Raw genomic sequence first — 20,951 nt, 5'->3', positions numbered from 1 at the left:
ATTAAAATATGAAAAAAATCTGCATTTGAGGAACAATGAAATAGGGTATTTTCCATTAGAACGCAAAACTTTAAATGCTAAAATTTGACATTTTAAAGTCTCACTTGGTCAATCTATGCTACTATACATACAATAACACTGAAAAATTAAAAGCCGATAGCCAGAAATGTCATTTCAATTACTAAATCTTCTCGTGCTTTCACGTACGCCCCATTTCATTGATCATTCTTTCACCTTCCACTTCCTTCACGCGTATTTCTCTCTCAACAATCATATTCATTTTTGCTCCTATGACCATAAAACATCCTTTATTTCCTTTCTCAGGAAAGGGTTTGGAGGCAAGGGTGGAAGAAGGTGAAACCTGAAGCAGAATAGCAACAAAGCCTCCTGTTCTCTTCTGTCTGAAGCAGCTGATAAAAGAAATAAACCAACAGACTGCAAGAATTCTTTACTGTCAAAATCAGAATTGGTTTTCCATGTAATTAAATTCTGAATTTTCACATAAAACTGGATTAAAAATTTGTAAGAGTTAAATGCCAAAATTAGTATTATTAAAACTATTAAGAAAAAATTGTAAGCGCTCCATATAATTTTAAAGGTTTCTTCAATCTGGGTCTCTATAGCCAGAATGCCATACCACTCAACCTAGTTTAGACTGTAGTGACAGGACTGAGATAGGAAAAGCTCTTGAAGCAAAAAAGATTCTGAGGCACAAGTACAGACTAAGTAAATGTTTACACTTTCTCCAGATGTTAAGGAAATAAATCTGATGTTATAACACTGTGCTATTAACATGCCAAGTGAAAAAAATATATTTAACTATCTTTCAACTGTTCACTGAATTAAATCCTATTTCCTGTCAAATTCTCCCTATATTAAGTTCTATCATCTTAACACAAAAATTCCTTTAATATTTTGACTAGTATGTTGAATTGCTTTATATTTCAAGATCTATCGTATTTTTATAGGGTACTGGCTCCAGAATAAGCTTACCTGTTCCATTAAAAATGTTACTTGATAAGGAGTTATTCATTCCAAATGCCTGATTCCTGTTCATTCCAAATCCAGACATACTGGGTACATAGAAAATAATTTTAGATATACAGTAAGAACACTAACTTTCAGATGAAGAAAAACAAAAGTGTTTACTTTTGATCTCCTCATATAAAACAACATGTTTAAAAACAAATACTAATTTTTTTTTGAGTTGAATCTTTATTGTTACTTAAAGCTTCCCTAAAGTCCTTTCATGAACAACTGAGAACCAAAACATCTTAAACAGATGAATTAAAAAACAAAAAGCAAAGAATTTATATAGGCCTTGAGGAAAATAGAGATTAAGGGTGTAGTTTTGTATACTTGGAGAGCCAACTTACTGGATATAATGGAAGAAGTAATAAACCTCAAAAATAGGCAATTTATTTTAAGACTACTGTTCCTGAATACTTGTTTTTCTTCCACTACTGGTAAAATGTGCTATTATTACTTTTCATAAAAGATCTTTCATACAGTCTGTCTTTCCCAACTAGAACATAAACTCCTCATGGACAGGGTTCATGTCATATACTTCTTTGCATCTCCTGCCCTTAGCATTCAGGAGGCTACAAAAGGCACTCAGTAAATGTTCAGCTGACGTGAATTAAATGGTGCTTTTCTTTAACTGAATTCAGTGTTCTAAAACACATCATCTAGTTTATCTTTTAGCTACTTAAAAATAAAAATCTCTCCATAGTGCTCTTAATTCTAAAGTAAGGTACTTGGTAAATAGTTACCACAGCTTCCCTTTTTTGCACAAGCCTAAACATGGGAAAACAAACAAACAAAAAATAAGGCTGAATTTGAAGCAAGGCCAGAGTAATTAAGCATGTCAACAAGAATCGTTAATGCAAATTCTAAAATGAAAGTATGCAACTTTCACATCAAATAATCTGATAAAAGACAGTGTATTACTGTTATGAGTAAGGTTAAACTATTTGAAGATGACTGGGTTTTTAATTTTTTGCCTAGATTTATAAAACTAACTATGGCCAAACAATATTTTCATAAAATAATGCAGTTGGTGAAACACTCTAGAGAAGAGCAGAAAAGTCAACAGAAACTTCTGTTTAATAGCATGTTAGAACTGCTGATGATATAGGTATCCTCAAACACTGAGTAAGTAGTAAGAGATGAAAACATTCCATAATACATACAACTTATCAATAATAATAAGCAGGGCTTTAGAGACCCATACTTCATTGACAATTTATAAGCAAAGTATTTTTTAAAAACTAGAATGTGAAAAAATATGGAAAGGCAAAAAATTTAAACATACATTCAATGAACGATACTACAAGAATGCAGAAAGATGTGTTAAAGCCCAAGAAGTATTATATCATTAGGAAACGTCAAGGAGATGAGAATTTTGATAACCCTTTACAAAAATAACTTCTGTAAAAATTAAAAGAGCAGTCAAATTATAAAAGAAGTAATCATAAGTCTAAATAAAAGTAAGAATTGGAGGTTATGGGATGAAGATTAAAAAGGAAATGTGCTAATAACCTATTTTAATTCAGAATTTACGAGTATTAGATAAAAGAAAGTGAATTAAATGGCTCTGATGATAGCAACATCCTTTCTCCCCATATTCCCCATTAAAAAAAAATGAACAATCAAACTAAAATGCTTTTTTTTTTACAGTAAAGAAAGCCCTATTGTAGACATAACTCTCATATAAATTACCTGAATAGCTTTAAAATCCTAACAAAATGGGTAACTGTTTTTCATATTGTTAACTATTATTTGCATAGCAGTATATGCAATGACCAGTGCAAAAAGGAGTGAAAAGCGCAAATTCATCTTTTTAAATCGCAGGACATGACACTATTTTCAAATACTACAGATGTAGTCTTCAAAAAGTCTCTGTTATTAAGTCTCCAAAGAACAAAACTGAAATTCAGTTGAAAAGCAACTTAACCAAAGCATAAATGAAGCAAGGCAGTAATAGTCAAATATGTCTCCAGTCCTATTCATAGGTATGAAGCTCTTACCACACAGGTGACCAGCCTCATTTAATAGAGGAAGGACATATCAACAAAAATTTGCCAGTTGGCAACCTAAGAACAATCCTTTTCTAACAACAGTAACAAAAAAGCAAACTGATTTTCAAAAGAACATGTCTTTAGTTTGGGAGGTTAAAGTTGTGATATGTAACAGAAAGAGAAGCTTTGGTCAAAATATATGATGAAACACACTTATGAAACAGAAGCCAAGACTCAAGAACAGAATGTTGAATATGAAAAGGCAAATTTGAAAATACCCAGAAAGAACAATTATACACAGTATCAATAAATATCTTACCTGTTCACAGTAAAAGGCTGTCGAGAAGGCTGCTGCTTTGGCATACATATTATGCTTGGCGAGCTTCTGTTGGGGCTACCTAACCCTGAACTGCTCATGCTATTTGTCCTGCTAGGAATTCCAATGCCCTGACCAACCTGGGAGTGGTTCATCATATTCCTAGGATTCATAGGCAAAATACCCCTGAAAAAGAAGTCCATTATACTAAATAAGCTCTCTACAATCACTCATTAAAATTCTCTGTAAATAATCAATTGGCCTAATCCTAGAATCTCAAATATACTTTCAAATTGCATAGCTAATTTTTATTCATTTAACTCTTTTGCCTGGTCATTTGAAAAGAAAAAAAGCTCTTTGAAAAGCCAAAGTAAACAAACCAACAAGAAAGGGCAAATCACAGAAGAATATATGGTGATATTGAAGATGAGAGAACTATTGGTGTGACTATGACATAAAATACAAATGTTATTTCACATATATATTCAGAATAATTTCATTCCAAATGTATGTCATTCTAGCTTCTTCAAACTAATATGCACCATTTTTGTAAATCTGTTTTATTTTATTCTCACTAGAGCAATGGATATGTGGTGAGGGAGCAATAAACAGAATTATCTGAGGAGTGATCTGAAATTGCACGTCCTCCTTTGAGGAGGAGAGCATGCTTTTGAAAAAAGCCCCCCAGGTGGTGATTAATCCTTGATACCCATCCCAGCTAATAACCAATACCCTAGCTGCAAGATAAAAGCATCTTACACTATACTTATCAATTTGCAATGAAATAAAATGAGCATAGGGTATCAACTTTCTTTTCCTCAGTGAAAGGCACTGAACCAGAAAATCAAATAATTAGTTACCTTATTAAAAAACTAAAAAGCTTGCTTAATCTACAAAGATACATTTTGAGAAATATTCTGGTCCATCAATAAATACCTGCTTGGAGATGGAGGCGTGTGAAGTGACATTGTTGGTACCCCTGTTGTTGGCGTGACGTGGCTCGGTAACTGAGTGCCTTGTGATAAGCTGCGATTTAACTGAGGGGTATTGTTGCTCATCCCCCTCATTGGAAGGCCTAGTGCACCTATTAAAAAAATTCAGAAGAAGGAAATTCATTGCCATCAGGAATGAAATTGTTATCCATCTTCTGGAGTTGGTAATTTAAAACATTAAAAACTGACCTAACATTAATATAATATGAAAATTTTAAATGGAAATATTCATTTCACTCCAAATGGACTCTGATTTTAACAAAAATGTATGTCTGAAATTTAATATTATGAATTTTCATATTGCTTCCATTATTCTATCTTTCATATTTCTTCTTTGCTTTCATATTTCTATCTTCTTTGCATATTTCTATTTTACAATAAACTGTCTACCAATGACTATAACAAATTAGATGACTTATGTTTCAGAATAAAAACATTTTGTACAAATATGCCTTTAAGAAATTTGCAATCTTGTGTGTTTTTATGTTTTAAATCATAACTGAGGTACGCAGACATTTAATCCCCACTTTGCTGAAGGAGCTTTAATTTTTATATGATCCTTTTCAAATGCATTTAAGAAAAAGTCTCTTTATTACTATTTACACATACATACTTCTCAACATTACAATTTTTTACAAACCCAACATAAAATGTCATCAACTGTTAAAAACTCAACCTGATATAGCTATAAGAGACAAGAATATATAACATTTTAAAAGATTTCAAAGTACAATGAATGACCTTTATTTGTCTAGTATTTCTGGGGCCAGATGTGTGAATGGATGTGTTCCAATATGTGTATTTTTCAAAACCTACTGAGGAGTTTACCATTCAGAAACAAAACATTAAAAAGAAAAATTAACCATCTGGGATAAACTTATTGTTTCCTGCCTTGTGTTAATATGAAATATAAATTATTATTTTGTTAAAGATTCAGAATAATTATTGTGGATATTTAATGTTCTGGATGTTTTTTATCCCTCAAAGCAAGTTTGTTCAGCTATCACTTATTTTGTCATCACACCTGCCTATGGATGTCAATATGCCTCCTTGCCTCCATCTTCCTTACTCACACATTTTGGTGCCTTCTGTTACTAGTCTGTTGTGGAATGGCACATCAGTCAACCAAACATTCTGAACTGGAGGTTAAATAAAAGTGGTAAGATAGAATGAGAGTTAGTGAATAAGTAGAGGACTTTTAGCGATAGGGATTTAAAGTTACTCCCTCCCTACTTTTTGGTCTAGTTTTAGGTCCAAGAATTTCAAAGACCTGAATATTCTGAAACCATGACTTCCAAAAATTGGAATATATATATTATGTTCTGAATATTTTCCTTCAAATATCTCTGCAAATTTATCTTTCTGCATAACAGTAACCTGTTCGTAACAGTAACGCTTTGTAACCTAGGGATACCAGTGAATCACAAAGATTTCACTGGAATCTGCCAGCTTCAGTACTCAGCTTGCAGCCTAACTGCTTCTCAACTGAACAAAGCCAATAAATCCAACTCAATATAGCTGTTATATTCTATGTGTACTCATATACCATGAAGACCTGAGCTTGGTTCTGCATTTCTTTAAGTCACACAAAGGGAACTGATCTAGATCATATGTTGGTTTAGTCATTATATGTATGTCTGGTCACTACAAGTTTTGTGACCACGAGTATAGCGCTAGCTACAGCCACCTTCTCTGAATTTGGGACAAGATAAGGAAGAACAAGAGATTAAAAACCAGCCTATGTAAGATTTCTTCAGAAGACACCAGTCTTTTCCTTTTCTCAAGCACACTAGTTTTCCTCTAGGCCCTCTAGATGCTCCCGTAATGAACCACCAACATGACACTTTTCACATCACTTACTCAACAAACATTTATTGTGTGCCTATCATGCATCAAGCACTGTGTTAGCTGCTGGGGATACAACAGTGAATAAGATAGAAAAAGCTCCTACCCTCAGGGAGCTTACATCCTTTTCCCTAAATATGCTGTTCTAAAGTCAGCTATAGCTGCAAATTTCCCATAGGAATGTTTCTCACAGTTACTGACAACCAAGAAACCTAATCCAATGTTCACATTTTACAGATGCCTGAGCCTCAGATAAGTTAACTGACTTCTCCAAGGTGACACAAAGAACCAAGACTCCTAGTGTTCTTAATGGCAGCCCTATGGGAGCCCAATAAAACACTAAATGAGCACCCTTGTGAGTACCTACTGACTTGTAACACCTTTTATCTATTTTTTTTTCTCTTGCTTTCTTTTTCTGAATATGTTTACTTCAAACTTTTTCTAAACCAACATCTCTTATCTCTTCCCTCCATTTTCTTTCTCCTCTTCTCTATACCTGTCAAGTTTTCTTTTCCTCCACATTTACTTTGCCTTCCCATTCACTCTCTACACCTTCAACATTATAAACATACATGTTCCAAAAATTGCGCCCTTTGGCTCTTCAATAAGCCCTTCTAAAGACTCATGAGATTTGTTTACTTCAACCCTTCATATACTTATTATTCTATGCTGTATTATGAAAATACATAACTTCGGAAATATTTTGGAGACTGGAGATCATCTGAACATCAGCAAAAAAAATTTTGGAGAAGGAAACAATGCGTAAGGTAATATATTTAGTCAATTAAGGATTGGCACACTTAATTTATAGTAAGGAGAGTAGAGGAAGACAATATGAAATAAAGAACTCAAAGATTAGCATTTACTTTTATTTTTCCTTTAAAAAACACTTGATTTCATAAAAACAGCTAGTAAGTTCAAAAGCTCTGAGTTGCATTTTATTGAACCTGGTGGGTAGGAAAAAAAAAATCAAAAGAGAAGAGAGGAATGCATCAATTTCAAACTGGATCATCAATCCTTGAATACTTCATAATTGAGTTATTTTAAATTTAATTTAAAAACTGAATTCCTTTAAAACATATAGAATTAATACCACTGAGTAGGAACAGAGAAAGATTTATTTCTAGGAAACAAAAATACATGGTCATTAAATTTGAGTTGCTTGAGTCAAACTATTACAACTGGGTACGGTCAAGGGAGGGAAAATTTTATTTTTACTAGTATAATTAGAAACATGATAGAAAATTATCTAAAATGTTATACCAAGAAGAAGACATGTAAGCTGAAAGGGGGAAGAGGGGGAATAAAAAAATTAGCTTAAAAAAAATGACACAAAATAACTACAAGTAGAAAAACATAAATATGTATACCTGAGCTTGTGCACTGGAAGGGCAGTAGAATTAAATTTTATCAAGCACCTAAGAAATATGTGAAGCACTATGCTACTTCATCTCCTTATAAAATATTATAGAGAAGGTATTTATCCCCTTTTTACAGACAAGGAATAAAAGAATGATCAAAAAAACAGTTATAAGGCAGTTTAAAAGGTTACAGTTTTGAAGCAAAGTTTCCTTTCTATTTGACAAAGTGATAGTAAAGGATAATACCATATTAGAAGGAATACATGAACATATTCTAAGTAGATTCCTATTTGGCAGGGTGCTAAACAAAGAATGAATTGAATTCTTTATTGATCATTTTTCAGAAATCCAAAAGAATGACCTAAAAAATGTTTCCACGAATTACTTCCATTGCACAAACTGATTAACAGCACATTCCTTAAATAGTTATGGCATGATATGCCATGCTTTATTCAATCTTTTGCTAAAGATTAACAATATTAATAATAATACAAGCTATAAGAAAAAAAATACCAGCAACCAAATCCTTGAATACTCATACTTAAATGAAGTCTCCTGAAATTTTTAAGGAGAAGGGAGACAATTTTTAACTGATGCAAGAGGGCTTAAAGTATCCCCCATTCCATTCCCAAAGCAACTACCTTCCCTAAACTCACTGTCTTGCCCACACATAAAGGGCAACCATTTTCTTACCTCCAACCTGTCCCCCTGTCTTCTTACCTCCAACTTGTCCTGAACCTAGCTGGTTAATCTTCCCTGTAACACTATTTCATTATACAATTTCCTTCATTAAAATCAAAGTATTTTAGAGACAGAAAAGTCTCCAGAGAGTATCCAACCAAGTTACAGATGAAGATCATTTCAACTTAATTATAGATGAACTAACATCAGGCATTAAGCGATTTGCCCAAGATCACAAAAAATGAAGAATAAAAACCATGATCCAGGGACTTCCCTGGTGGTCCAGTGGTTAAGACTCTGCGCTTCCACTGCAGGGGGCATGGGATTGATCCCTGGTCCGGGAACTAAGATCCTGCATGCTGCTGATGCAGCAAAAAAACCCAAAAAACAAAAAATACAAAGCAAAAAACCACACACACACAAAAACAAACAAACAAAAAAAACCATGATCCAATTTCTTGACTCTAATTTCAATACCTTTTTTCAACCAATCACACTTTCCGCTTCTTGAAGTAGTTGCTAACCTTCACATCACGTGGGAAACTTTAATATCTGGGTCCCACACCCAGAAACTGTGACTTAGTCTGGGTCTGGGAAATTCAAGGGCAGTGGGATTTTTTAAACTCTTTAGGTGTTTCTAGAAGGGCAGTCAGGGTTGAGAATCACTGTTCTAAAATTAAATCCAATCACAGTGTAGTCTTTAAAATGCTCTGTCAAGACCCAAAAGATTCTTCTAATCTTTATTTTTCCCAGCTTTATTGAGATATAACTAACATAATACTCTTCTAATCAATTTTAATACTTTACTCACCCCGATACAAACTCTTTTTAGATACCACATACTCGACTTACAATCTTCTTTGTAATTTCCCTAGTCCCCTCCCCAAAATGTGCCCCGGTGTCTTTACTCATATCCTTCTCCCAACCTAGAATACTTTCCCTCCTCTTGTTCTACAGAGATAAACAAGACTATTTAAAAAAGAAAAGAAAACAAAACAAACCCAAAAAACAAACTGCTATGATCAAGGTGTTTACATGCAGTACATGTACACTGTACTTGGTGTATATGTGGGGCAACGCTCAGACATGAAAGCAGAATGAATCTGGGATCAGAACATGTTTCCTAGACAATACTGTACATGAACTGAATAATGAAAGAGACCTAGCCAGGCATTTGGTGGTGGTGATGAGGAGTCAGGGGAATAAAGATGTCACACCAGTTTGGTCTGAGAAAACTGCAAGATATATGAAAATGAGGACAAGTAATATGCCTGGAGGAAGAGTGGGCTTACCTTCTGGATAGTAAGGATGTATGAGACAAGCATGGATGGAGCTAACCTGGCTTCAAAATCCTCAACTATGAGAAGTTGCTGCTGTGTTAGAACCAGCTGGGAGTCCCAAACATCTGGCTGGATCTTTACAGCAGGTGGCACTCCATCTGTGGAACAGCTGTGTGAATCTCCTACATATACTTTGCACTCCTCCTCCTCAACCTAAGTTTGCATGATACATTAGCAGCACCCTTTCACAAAGTAATGCAGGTCTCTAACCTTAGAGATCATCCTTGATCCCTCTCTTTCTTTCATATCCCACATCCCCAACTCATATTAGCTCTATGTCCAAAATATCCCAAATCTAACCATTTCTCAACACCTCTAGCACTAGTCCAAAGCCACCCTACTTTCCTGCCTGGACTACTGCACTAATTGTCTTTCTCTTTTTCTTGTCACTTGTCCCTCCTCCACTCAGTCCATTTTCTACACAGCAAGGTGATCTTTTAAAAATGAAACTGTATCTTAAAATCCTTCCCATTAAACTTAGAATAAATCCAAATGCTTTACCAAATCTTTACAAGACTCCATGACCTGACACCTGCTACCCATTAACCTTTCACTTTCTTTGTTCATTATACTGGCGCTCTCATTCATCCTTTAACACATGAAGTTCATTCTTACATTCTCATGAGTAAGACCATTTGCATTTGCTGCTGTTTGTACCTGAAAAGCTCTTCCCCAGATCTTTCCAAGGGCTTCCACTTCTCAACAGACTGGTTTCCATTCAAATACTACTGCCTCAGAGACAGCCTCTTTGTCTGCTCGAAAACTATTGATCCCATCCACTCATCCATTAACCTGACAATTTTTTATAGTACTTATTATCAGAATCATATTATTTATTTACTAAGTAAATAAATTTATTTGCATGCTTATTCTCTGTCTTCCTTCATTAAAATATAAGCTCCATGAAAGCAGGAACATTGTTATTTGCCATACTCTTCAATCCTGGAATAATTCTTCACTCATGGTAGGTACTAGATAAATAACACAATAAATCCTATCATAATGCCTTAGTCAGCAGACTCTTGGAATCTGTGGATTTAACATATGCAGTTTCTACTGTGTGCAAAATGCTTTCTAGGGTCATGACATTCAGTAAGTAAGTAAGTAAGTAATATGTAGCATCCAGGTTTCAAAGAAACTGCTGTTCTCAACTCATATTTACTCATAGTAAAACTTACAAAGTAAGGCAATCCTGGCTCTACTACTTACTCCCTAGGCAAGTCCCTTAACCTTTAATCAGGTTGTTGTGAAGATTAAATGGGTTTATATTTATATCAAGTACTTAACATAGCACCCGACACATAGAAAATACTGAATAACTATTAGCTTTTGGGGAGTGAGGGTCGGGTGGGGGGATGAAACATGCTTATGGAAAGAAAATCAACAGGTGGTCCTAAAGGTAAGATAAAATGAGATAGTCTAATGAAGTAATAATGGTTTTCACCTATAAATAGGTGTTTTCTGGGGGAAAAGAGTATGTTATAGCTGTGTTCTTGAACTTGAAAAGTAGCAAATATCTTGAGATAGATTCCATAAAATTGTGAAGATTTGTACTTCTTGGCTGAAACCAATGTAACAGCCTAATAGATTTCCCTTGTCTTGATAAAGCAAACCACTCAAAAATTTATCCCACGCTGTAGATTTTGTTCCCACTACTAAAACAACCTTACTCATAGTCTCTTCAAGGACAATGTTAAACATGACCTCATCTGTAAATCCTGTCCTGATCATTTAAGGTATGTGATTACTCCTACCTTTCAAGTACCCAGAAAACTCTGTACTTCTTCCTCTATTTTGTAGGAAAAATAACTTGTGTATTTATCCTACTAGATTATATATAAGGACCATACCTTGTTCATCATGCATTCAACAAACATTTAGTGAGTGCCTATCGTGTACAGAGTATTGAGGATACAAAGGCAATGAAGACGTGCAATAAATAAACACAGCAACACCGAAGGCGTATATACACTGTACAGAGATGGCATAAAAGAGAATGCTCTTTCTACAATACGTATGCAGTCTCTAGCATGATGCAATATATATGGTAGGCACTCAAAAATATCTGTTAAACTCAATTCCTACTTCCTTTTTGAACCTTTCCCGTACCACTGTAGCTTACTGTGCTTTTCTCTCCAATCCGCAAGTCTGTCCGTATCATTCAACATGATACCTTTTAACCTATGGTATTTAACACTCTGCATATAAATATGTCTTGACCTCCCTAACTATAAAATGCTTCTAGAGAGCAAGAACTCCCAGGGCATTCATTATTAATTCAAGTATCTGTTAAATGATCCTATTTCCTGAAAGCTACCAAAATGTGTCACATGCCTAACTATACTGTCAACAGCATTATTTATGAACCATTCCACCTGTGCTCTGGTTCTCCACAAAACAAGTAGCTTTCATATATGTATTCTTAAAACAGGAGGCCAAAGGGATGTTGTTGAAAGCATAAGGCTATGCCACTGCTTTTAAGCCAGGAGTCCGGATCCCAGAAAGAGAAGTTTATTTCCTTTCCCAGCTAGTGGTCTGGGTCCTCTGAGAATTCAGATACAAATGTATATAATGGATTCATTCAGACAGCTAGTTAACCTATGTGGCTAGATTATAGGCATATAAGAAGTACTCCTTTGGGCTTCCCTGGTGGCGCAGTGGTTGAGAGTCCGCCTGCTGATGCAGGGGACAGGGGTTCGTGCCCCGGTCTGGGAGGATCCCACGTGCCGCGGAGCGGCTGGGCCCGTGGGCCATGGCCGCTGAGCCTGCGCGTCCAGGGCCTGTGCTCCGCGGCGGGAGAGGCCACAACAGTGAGAGGCCTGTGTACCGCCAAAAAAAAAAAAAGTACTCCTTTTTCTCAAATCCTCCAAGGCCCTAAATCCTGTTGGTAAGAAAGAAAAAGTCACACCAACGATACTACCACTTAATTTCAATGCATTGACTATCCAGGGAAATTAATTCCTGGCTCCCTGTTCATTCTCATCTAGTACACAGCTTCAGGGAGCCCAGGGGTCTTTAAACCTAGACAGTGTACTTAAAATCTTACGCAAAAGTAGAGAGCAAGTAGAGAATATCATGCAACTTGAATACAAGATTCCATTCACCAGCTTCTACAGTTACCACTTGATGCACAGTAGTCACATAAACCCTTGATGAAAAGTTACATATTTGGATACAACTATACTGTACTAGAACCCATGATCACACAAGCTCCTAATCCAGCATTTTCTGGGTACCCTTGTGTACTATACAATCACTTCCACCCAAATCTGGTGAAAGCTTTAAGCAGCTCTGTATCCATTCCAAGAGGAATTCCTTCCCTTGTTTTAAACTCAGTGAGTCTCAGTTTTGGAGAGGGCACTCTTCCTTCTCCACCTCTAATCTCTCTAATCATCAAGAACACAAAACAGATAGTAAACCTCCATTTTAATGGCTCAAATTCCTACTGAACTTTGCCAATCTGAATACAGAGTTAATGGTGGTACTCAATACACTTGGGGGGCAAAAGAACTTTGTAATATCAAGCCTAATGCACAATTAAAGTTAGCTGCCATAAGAATAACATCATGAATCTATTCCCACCTACTTATTCTATCTCCCCATCCTTTATTAAATAAGGTCAGCCCCTGAAGTTTTATCTTTCTGACTTACTTATACTACCGAAGCCCTGACCCTCAAGTCCTACATGGTAGCTGGTGTTCTCTCTGAGAAGGTGTGTGTTCAAACTACTTACCAGCTGAGAGACTTATCTGGCCCTGTCAGTTCTATCCTAACAGACAGTGACTAGGAATTCAGGCTCTGTTTTATTTTATTTTATTTTACTAGTTGTAGCTTCTAGATCTGTGCACTAGAAAGGAATGATTGTACCCTGACTTGAGACATTTCAGTTTCAGTTGATCTAAGGTTCATTTTTTAAAATAAGTTAATACCTACAATGTCAGTTAAAAGAGTGAGCCATGAATTGAAAATGCTGGTTCATCAATGCCATTTATTATACTAAACTCCAACAGGAAATATCTGTCATATGTAACTTCTTTTTAAATTACTAAGTACCTTAAAATACTTTTCCTAATGAAAATAACTTTGCTCATTTATTAATCTTTGTATATCCTTAACCATCAGCACAATCATGTATACAAATTAAGTCAATAAATGTCTACCTTACCAATGAAATAACTATATTCCAAACCTAATCCATTCTATAACTTAGCCCAATTATAACTTCATATTTGTAGGTTAAAAAAATTAGATCAGATTTTCAAAGTCCATATAGCTGATTATATTGTAAAATAATTGCCATTCTCCTTCATTAAATAACCTTGGCTTCTCAAATATAACTTTTCTCTATTCCACTATCTACTTTCTGCTGTGATAAATTGTGGGCTTTAAAAAGAAAGGAATGTAAGTTCTTTGCAGTTTCTCTATAGAAATAAAGGGTAGCTTTAAAATTTAACTAGATATTTCGAACGTAAGGGTTACCGGAAAGGTGAAAGTAGTAGGCTTCAAACAAAAACAGTCCAAATGAAACAAACTGCTAGCTAATAATATTCCCTCAATAACTAGAATGAACATTTGCTGATAAATAAGCAACATCTTTTTTGTGTAATAAAAGGCTTAAAAATGTTTTCTACTTAACTAGAGGAAAGCTAGTATCTGTAATTAATAATTTTCCTTACTAATTCTGTACTAACAAAATTGTGTTTCATAGCAAAAAGAATGCCACAAGAGGTAGAGAGAAAAAAAAATAGATGGAAACTATATTTGTCTAACAAAATAAGTTTTTTCCCCTTACTAAATTACAAAATAAAATTGAAGGGTAAAGTGGTATGACAAACTACTCTTATATCTATCAAAACTTTGCCTTTTATTATACTGGGAAAGAGTTCCAAATCACATAACTGATTTTTATTTGAAGGTGGTTAAATTATTTGGTCATCAGATTGTCTGCTTCAGTTACCCTATTATTCTGTAATCTTTGATGGGAATTTACATCCCTTTTAGCACTCCCCTCCCACTACAGAGATGAGAGATCAGCAGCCTCTGACATTACAATATATGACAAATCTTATTAATATATAAAAGTTTGGAAAATTAATTTAAAAAAGGAAAATTTTATAATTTAGTTTTATAAAAATTATGTCATAATAATAGTTAACATTTATTGAGCGCTTACTATGCGCCAGGCACTGTGCTGAGAGCTATAAAAGTATTACAACACATAAAAGAAATAAAATCTTGTATATGGAAAAAGCTTTGAACTGTTAGTCAAAAACAGAGATTGTATACCCAGACTGAGCCAAAGTAAAAGAAGTATTTGCTAAACAAAGAGAACATTTCACAAACTGCTAGGTAATGGGCTTACATTAATAATAAGACCAAAAAACACAAACAAAACAACCTCCTTAACTGACCAGTCAAAAAACCTTTAACTTCCTCCAACTGAAAACATAGAGAATGTCTATTTTTAATTTGTTTAGCAAATCTTCTTCAAAAATACTGCAAAGGAACATACACATACAAAAGATGAAGAAATAAATTTTGATCTACCCTGTATCCAAATAATCTTGAATTAGAAAGGTCTGAAATAATGAGGTTTTTCGCTAAAATAAGAAAAACTGAAAATTAAATACCTTTCCTTTTAAACCCTAGAATAAACCCACAAGGGCAGCATTATTCTTTATTTGGTAGGTATTTTTTTTCTTTAAATAAAGTAGCCCAGAATAAATACAAAATTCTTACTTTGTTGCCCGTATAAACTTGCCCCAAACTGAGACAGCTGACCTGATGTAGATGGTGATGCCAGCATCTAGAAACAAATTAATTATATTAGAGCATAAAGAAAGTACACAGAACATTGCACTGATACTTTACAAATCTGTACAACATATCATAATATGTGAGAATCAAATCCGTATTTCCCAATCTTCAGAAAAACAAAAACATTGCATAATAAATTCCATGTTACTTAAGAGCGTATCACAATTGCATGACATCAAACTATGCAAATAAAATTAATTTTTGATTGCTACAAAGTTTTTTTCCCCCAGTTACTCTAAATGAAACTATGACAGCATCATTACCTCACTTAAAAAAAAGCAAACTAGGCTAACAAATACATGAAGACAGTACTTCAAAAAGTCTAAATTTAAGTAAAATTACTTGATTCTTAAATAATATATTAAGCTAAATTCTAAATTCAGTTTATTAAAGTTGAAAATAAAATTACCTAAATAAAAAAGTTTTTATTTTGTAATAGTTACTGATTTTTATACAGAAATGTGTATCAAATGGGTAGAAAAATCTAACAAACATACACACAACCAGGTACGTGGAGAGGTGATACAATACCAAAGGTCAAACCCAAAATACTTACAAATATGTATAGACATGGTATATAATGTACACTGCATGTACATTCATGGCACTTGTGTACAATGCCTTTCAATTTTTTGCATCATCTTTTTTTCCTAGAATAAAAATTCTTTGAAGCCATGTTATATTCATTTTTTACTTCTTCATAGAGACTAGCACTGCATGTGGCAGTGCTATAAAAAACTAGATAACTTAAACTGAGTAAATGAAAATGTGTACGTGTAAGTGCATGTCTGTGTATTCCCTGTCTTATATTAAGCAACCATCAAAACACCGTAATTAAATAAGATGAGCTGCGTCATCAAAAGGGTTGTAATCTAGTGGAAGGACAGAATGAATTACACAACTAATTATGTTCCAAGGCACAGTGTGGTAAGTGCTCTTAAGGAAGTATAAAGTATCACTGGAGGAAGATATTTCTAAAAAAGGGTGAGGTAGCAGGAATACTTTGTAGAATGGTAACATCTGATGTGGGTACAGATGAGGGGTCTTCCAGTGTGAGACTATGCAGTGAGTGCGATAAAAGTTAGTGACATGATTAGAATACAAACAAAATAAGAAACGTCAGTGACTGAACAATAGGGTAATTAGGGAAGGGAGATAAGGCCTACCCTACGCACACTGGGGAATAGAAGAATGGGAAATAAGAGAGTGATGGGACCAGATGCAAAAGGTCTTCTTAAATGTTATGCAAGACTGGCTCTAACTATGGCGATAAAGAGAAAAAATAATTTTAAGCCAAGAAGTGACATGATCAAACTGTGCTTTGGGAAGATAATTCCAACAGCAAAACTGGATGGAAATGGTAAGATACTAAGCTAGAACAGGAAAACTGCGACTATGAAAGAGTCCTATTGAAATGGTTGAGATATAGGGGAAAAGAGATGGGTGGAGAATCACCAGACAGGGAACTATCAGAGGCCTCTCTGGTTTCCAGCGAAGAACTGGGCTGACATTGACCGCAGTAGGAAAGCCAGGGGGAAAAATATTTAAACAGTAGAGGTTTATACAATACACATTTCATGCTATTTTCATGTCAAAATTCTAAATTGTTTTAATTATTCTGAAATTCACAGAAGTTTTTATACAACAGTAGCTTTAAACTAATGACATACACCAGACTCTTCTGGGGTTGGGCTAAGTTACTAAACACAGCAGTATTTAAATATAGTAACAAATTTTCTAAAAAAGCATCAAACCTTATAAATATTCCTTCTGAAATCTGGAGGGTATACAATATAAACAGTTAAACTGAAAGAATACACATTTTATGCCTGACCAAGTTATTTTGTTAGGTACAATTATCGTTACTATTACCACATAACCGCAAATATTTTAAGCACATTAAAGGTTCATTTCTAAATTGCAAGAACAAGATCAAAGAGCATATGTAACATACAATGAAGCTTTAGTTGGTGACAGAAGGTAAAATGTTTATAATAAAATCCCTTAACAATCATGATTTTCTGTTATCATTATAAGCTATAAACAAAAGTAAAGGAGTATAGTTTCCAAAGGCTTCATATAAAAGATGCTGGCCAGCATGAATCCATGACTTAGAATGATCCATAATGTGAACATTCTAGAATGGACCACTAAAAATTTTACTTTTCCCAGAAATGTGTATGTTTATTGAGCACATAACTCCAAAGAACAGACATTTTATAGTCTACTTTCTCACAAAGGTTATACATCCACAAGTGAGTTATAGGTATGCCAACATATCACTCCTCTCAGCACCGGGAGATAAAGTAGAGAAGATGACACAACATGAAGGTAAAGGGGGAATGGCTCCCTGGGCCAAATATTTGAGTCGAAGAGCAGCATGGTGACCCATTTACCAGTATGACATATTAAATATTATCATTTTCTCTATGTGTGAGTACATGAAGGTTAGTAAACAATGCTTTACAGAAACATGAAAGCAGTTTGTTTAATGGTTTATAACCTTCAAACCATCGAAGTAAAATAAGCATTGATCAACTATACAAACCAATGTTAAAATGACTGCTTCAAAATGTGTCAAAATGCAAATATATAATTTCTTATAAAATCAATCCTAGCGGTATATATTTTTAAACTCTGAAAGCATGATTCATGAAATATATCAGTGCTAAAAATGGATTTTAAAATGGATTTAACATACAACGAAGGATTATGGGGTAGAAACGCTATTTACAAGCGCAAAGAAAATACACAAGAAATGTACTCTGGCACAGAAATAACTACAATTAACAGACGACAGAAAATTTATATAATTTTTTAACTGCTGAAAGTTAATTGTATAAAGGTAAATTTCTTAGAAAAATACAGAACTTTAGATCAAGAGACGTATTAGAGTAGGGAATATAAGCATAAGTGGAAAGAGCCCGGCTTTGAGTCAGAAAAAAAATCTAGGTTTGAATCCTGATTCTGCCTCTTACCTATGGGAGAGCCGAGCCTCTGTTTCCTTCCTGTAAGATGGAAATAACACTACCTACCTTATAGAGTTGACGTGAAGATTAAATTAGATAAGATATACACATATTAAGTGTTCAATAAATGGTAGCAGCTGCTGCTAGTAATCTAATCTTCCTCCCAATGCAGGACTCTCATCAATAGCAATCAGAGGGGCAGCCTTAGGGGAATTTATTGAATAGTACCCTAATTTTATATTCATTTTTGCTTAAGAAGCTAAAGAAAGAAGTTTATCAAATGAATTCTAGATAAAATAAGGAGCAGAACTTGTGTTCTTAGAGGGGGAAAATAGTAGAAAAAGATTAAATGTCACACAATCAGTAGAATGCTGAAACCAATAAGCAGGTTACTGTGTTCCCAGTCTAAAACCGTTATAACAACTATATTCTTCCTCATTTCTCAGTCTATAATACAACACTTCATTCAAACGACAGTAAAGCAACTAGAAGAAACAGTAATGTAATACAAGTTATTTTCCTGACTCAACAAAGAGCTCCTTTATCCTTTTGCTTAATATACAGAATATCAAGGAAATCAACAAGTTAGAAACTGTACTTCTAAAATATTTCCACTGTTACTAGATATAATTCTGAAATCCATGACCAAAAAAACTCTAAAATTATTTTGTTTTACAAAATGTATATTTGAAAAACTTAATAACAGGCCAATCTGGCTCCTTCCAGCAATCCATAACAGCAAAGAAGTGTTAATTATTCTATCCCCCTCATGGTTTCCAATAGTGATCACCTCTCGCAATTACTCCCTCCAATAAAATGTACCTTCAATCACAAAACCTATTTCAAGAAACATTAAAATCAGTATGGTCAAGAAATAATTTTCTACATAAAAAATGACTTCAAAATGCAACAAAGTTTTATTAAATAAAAATTCCCTGACCACAAAAGCAATTTAAAAATGAAATATATAAGTTTTTAAGTGTTCCTTAAAAATTCATTGTACAATATACTTAAAGGTATGGTGATAATATAATTCCTAGCATTCTGTTATTTATTCCAGGATGAAAACAACAAAGAAATATGATTTTGACTATATCATATCTACAAACAGAAAAAAAAACAAAGAAAGTTTTAAATCTAGACAGAATCTGAAAAACATTTAAAAATTAAAAACAGTATGGTTAAAAAAATAAGAAACCACTGAAGTCAGAATGAAATCTAGTAAACAAAAAGAAAGACTATTAGAAGATAATATATTAAAAAGACCAAAAGAAGAAAGGGACAAGAGAGGAAGCAGGCAGAAAAACAAAACAGTCAGTAAGTCATGGGACCTGGTAGTTTATGTAACATACAATGAAAATCAATGAAAATCAATAACAAATTATGAGTTTACCAGATATTTCAAGTAATTTTGATTAAAGCATTAAGTTTTCAAAAATAACATTTTCAGAAAGTGTAATATATGTTGAAATAGTCAATGTAATTAATTCCTATAGAACATTTAACATTCAGAACATACTAAAGAAAGTACGGCAACGAAGATCTCTATATTATATTGTGTGAATCTTAGGTTAGAGCCAAAGCACAAATTTAAAGGTATATTAAAGGCTCTTAATATGCATTGCTAAACTGTTTTCTACAAAGTTTGTATTATTTATGCTTCCACAGCAGTTACTTCAATGTTCCCTCACAGATAATGGCTACTCTTCCACTTAAAAACAAAAACCAAAAAACCAAACAACAACAAAAACCCTCTTTGCTAGTATGAGAGGAATAAAATGGTATTTTCTGACTATGATTTTTTATGATTGTTATTACTGGATGAAAAATTTTCTAATTATTTTTGTAGATGTATCAAAATTTGTTATATCTTTTAAGTATATCATTTTAACTCCCTTTATAAATAGGAGTTTATAAAAACTGCCTTTTTATCTTTAAAATACAGAGTTTGAAGATTATTTAAATGGCAATGAATTTAAGAGATTTTAGAACACTGCCTTCAAATCGTTTGACATTTAATTCTAATTTCTTTAAAGTCTGATTTATTTACATTTAACTCTATTAGGTTATTGTTGCCATATAAAATTTTGACATACTTATATACATTCAAATTAAAAGTTTTAAAGGTTATTTTTGAGTTTTTTAGGTAAACAATTGTATCTGCAAATAATATTAATTTTGTTATTTTCAACATTAATTCATTTCCTTCCCTTTCTCTAACAAAAAGACTCAGTAAAAGTCCACTATCTTCTACACCTTATAATAAGTTCTAAGAACACAGCAGTAAACTAGAGAGGCAAGGTCCTTGCCTTTGTTAAACTTAAATTCTAGTGCAGTACACAGGAGAATAAATAATTAATAAATACATACTTCAGGAAGAGATAGTTGCTGTAACTGTTAAAATGCAAGAAAGAAGTTAGGATATAGTAGTAGTAGTAGTACTGATAGTATATACAAGCTACTTAGGAAAAGAGTGATCAGAAAGGCTTCTCGGGTAAGATAGATTAACAGATACCTGGATGTAGTGAGAGAGAACACCATGTGAAGATCTGAAAAAACTAAGCGCAAGGTCCTGAGACAGAAACAAATTCAATGAGCCAGAGAGTCAGC

The 20,951-nt window shown here is 33.8% G+C and overlaps 1 protein-coding gene across 4 annotated transcripts in view; it reads right to left on the bottom strand.

Annotated features, from left to right (window-relative positions):
- The window catches only part of CNOT2 (CCR4-NOT transcription complex subunit 2), a 112,037-nt gene that overhangs the window by 19,626 nt on the left and 71,460 nt on the right, over nucleotides 1-20,951 (bottom strand). For all 4 annotated transcript variants that reach the window (XM_060025229.1, XM_060025228.1, XM_060025230.1 and 1 more), the window contains 4 exons: nucleotides 15,295-15,361; nucleotides 4,273-4,420; nucleotides 3,340-3,522; nucleotides 994-1,073 (listed from right to left, as the gene is read on the bottom strand). In XM_060025229.1, the coding sequence (XP_059881212.1) occupies nucleotides 994-1,073; nucleotides 3,340-3,522; nucleotides 4,273-4,420; nucleotides 15,295-15,361 (478 nt within the window). The remainder of the gene's footprint in view (nucleotides 1-993; nucleotides 1,074-3,339; nucleotides 3,523-4,272; nucleotides 4,421-15,294; nucleotides 15,362-20,951) is intronic.

This window comes from Delphinus delphis, chromosome 11 (assembly GCF_949987515.2).
Source record: "Delphinus delphis chromosome 11, mDelDel1.2, whole genome shotgun sequence".
Taxonomy (NCBI): domain Eukaryota; kingdom Metazoa; phylum Chordata; class Mammalia; order Artiodactyla; family Delphinidae; genus Delphinus; species Delphinus delphis.
The sequence above is the reverse complement of the archived record's forward strand: the minus strand, read 5'-3'. Positions and strand labels throughout refer to the sequence as shown.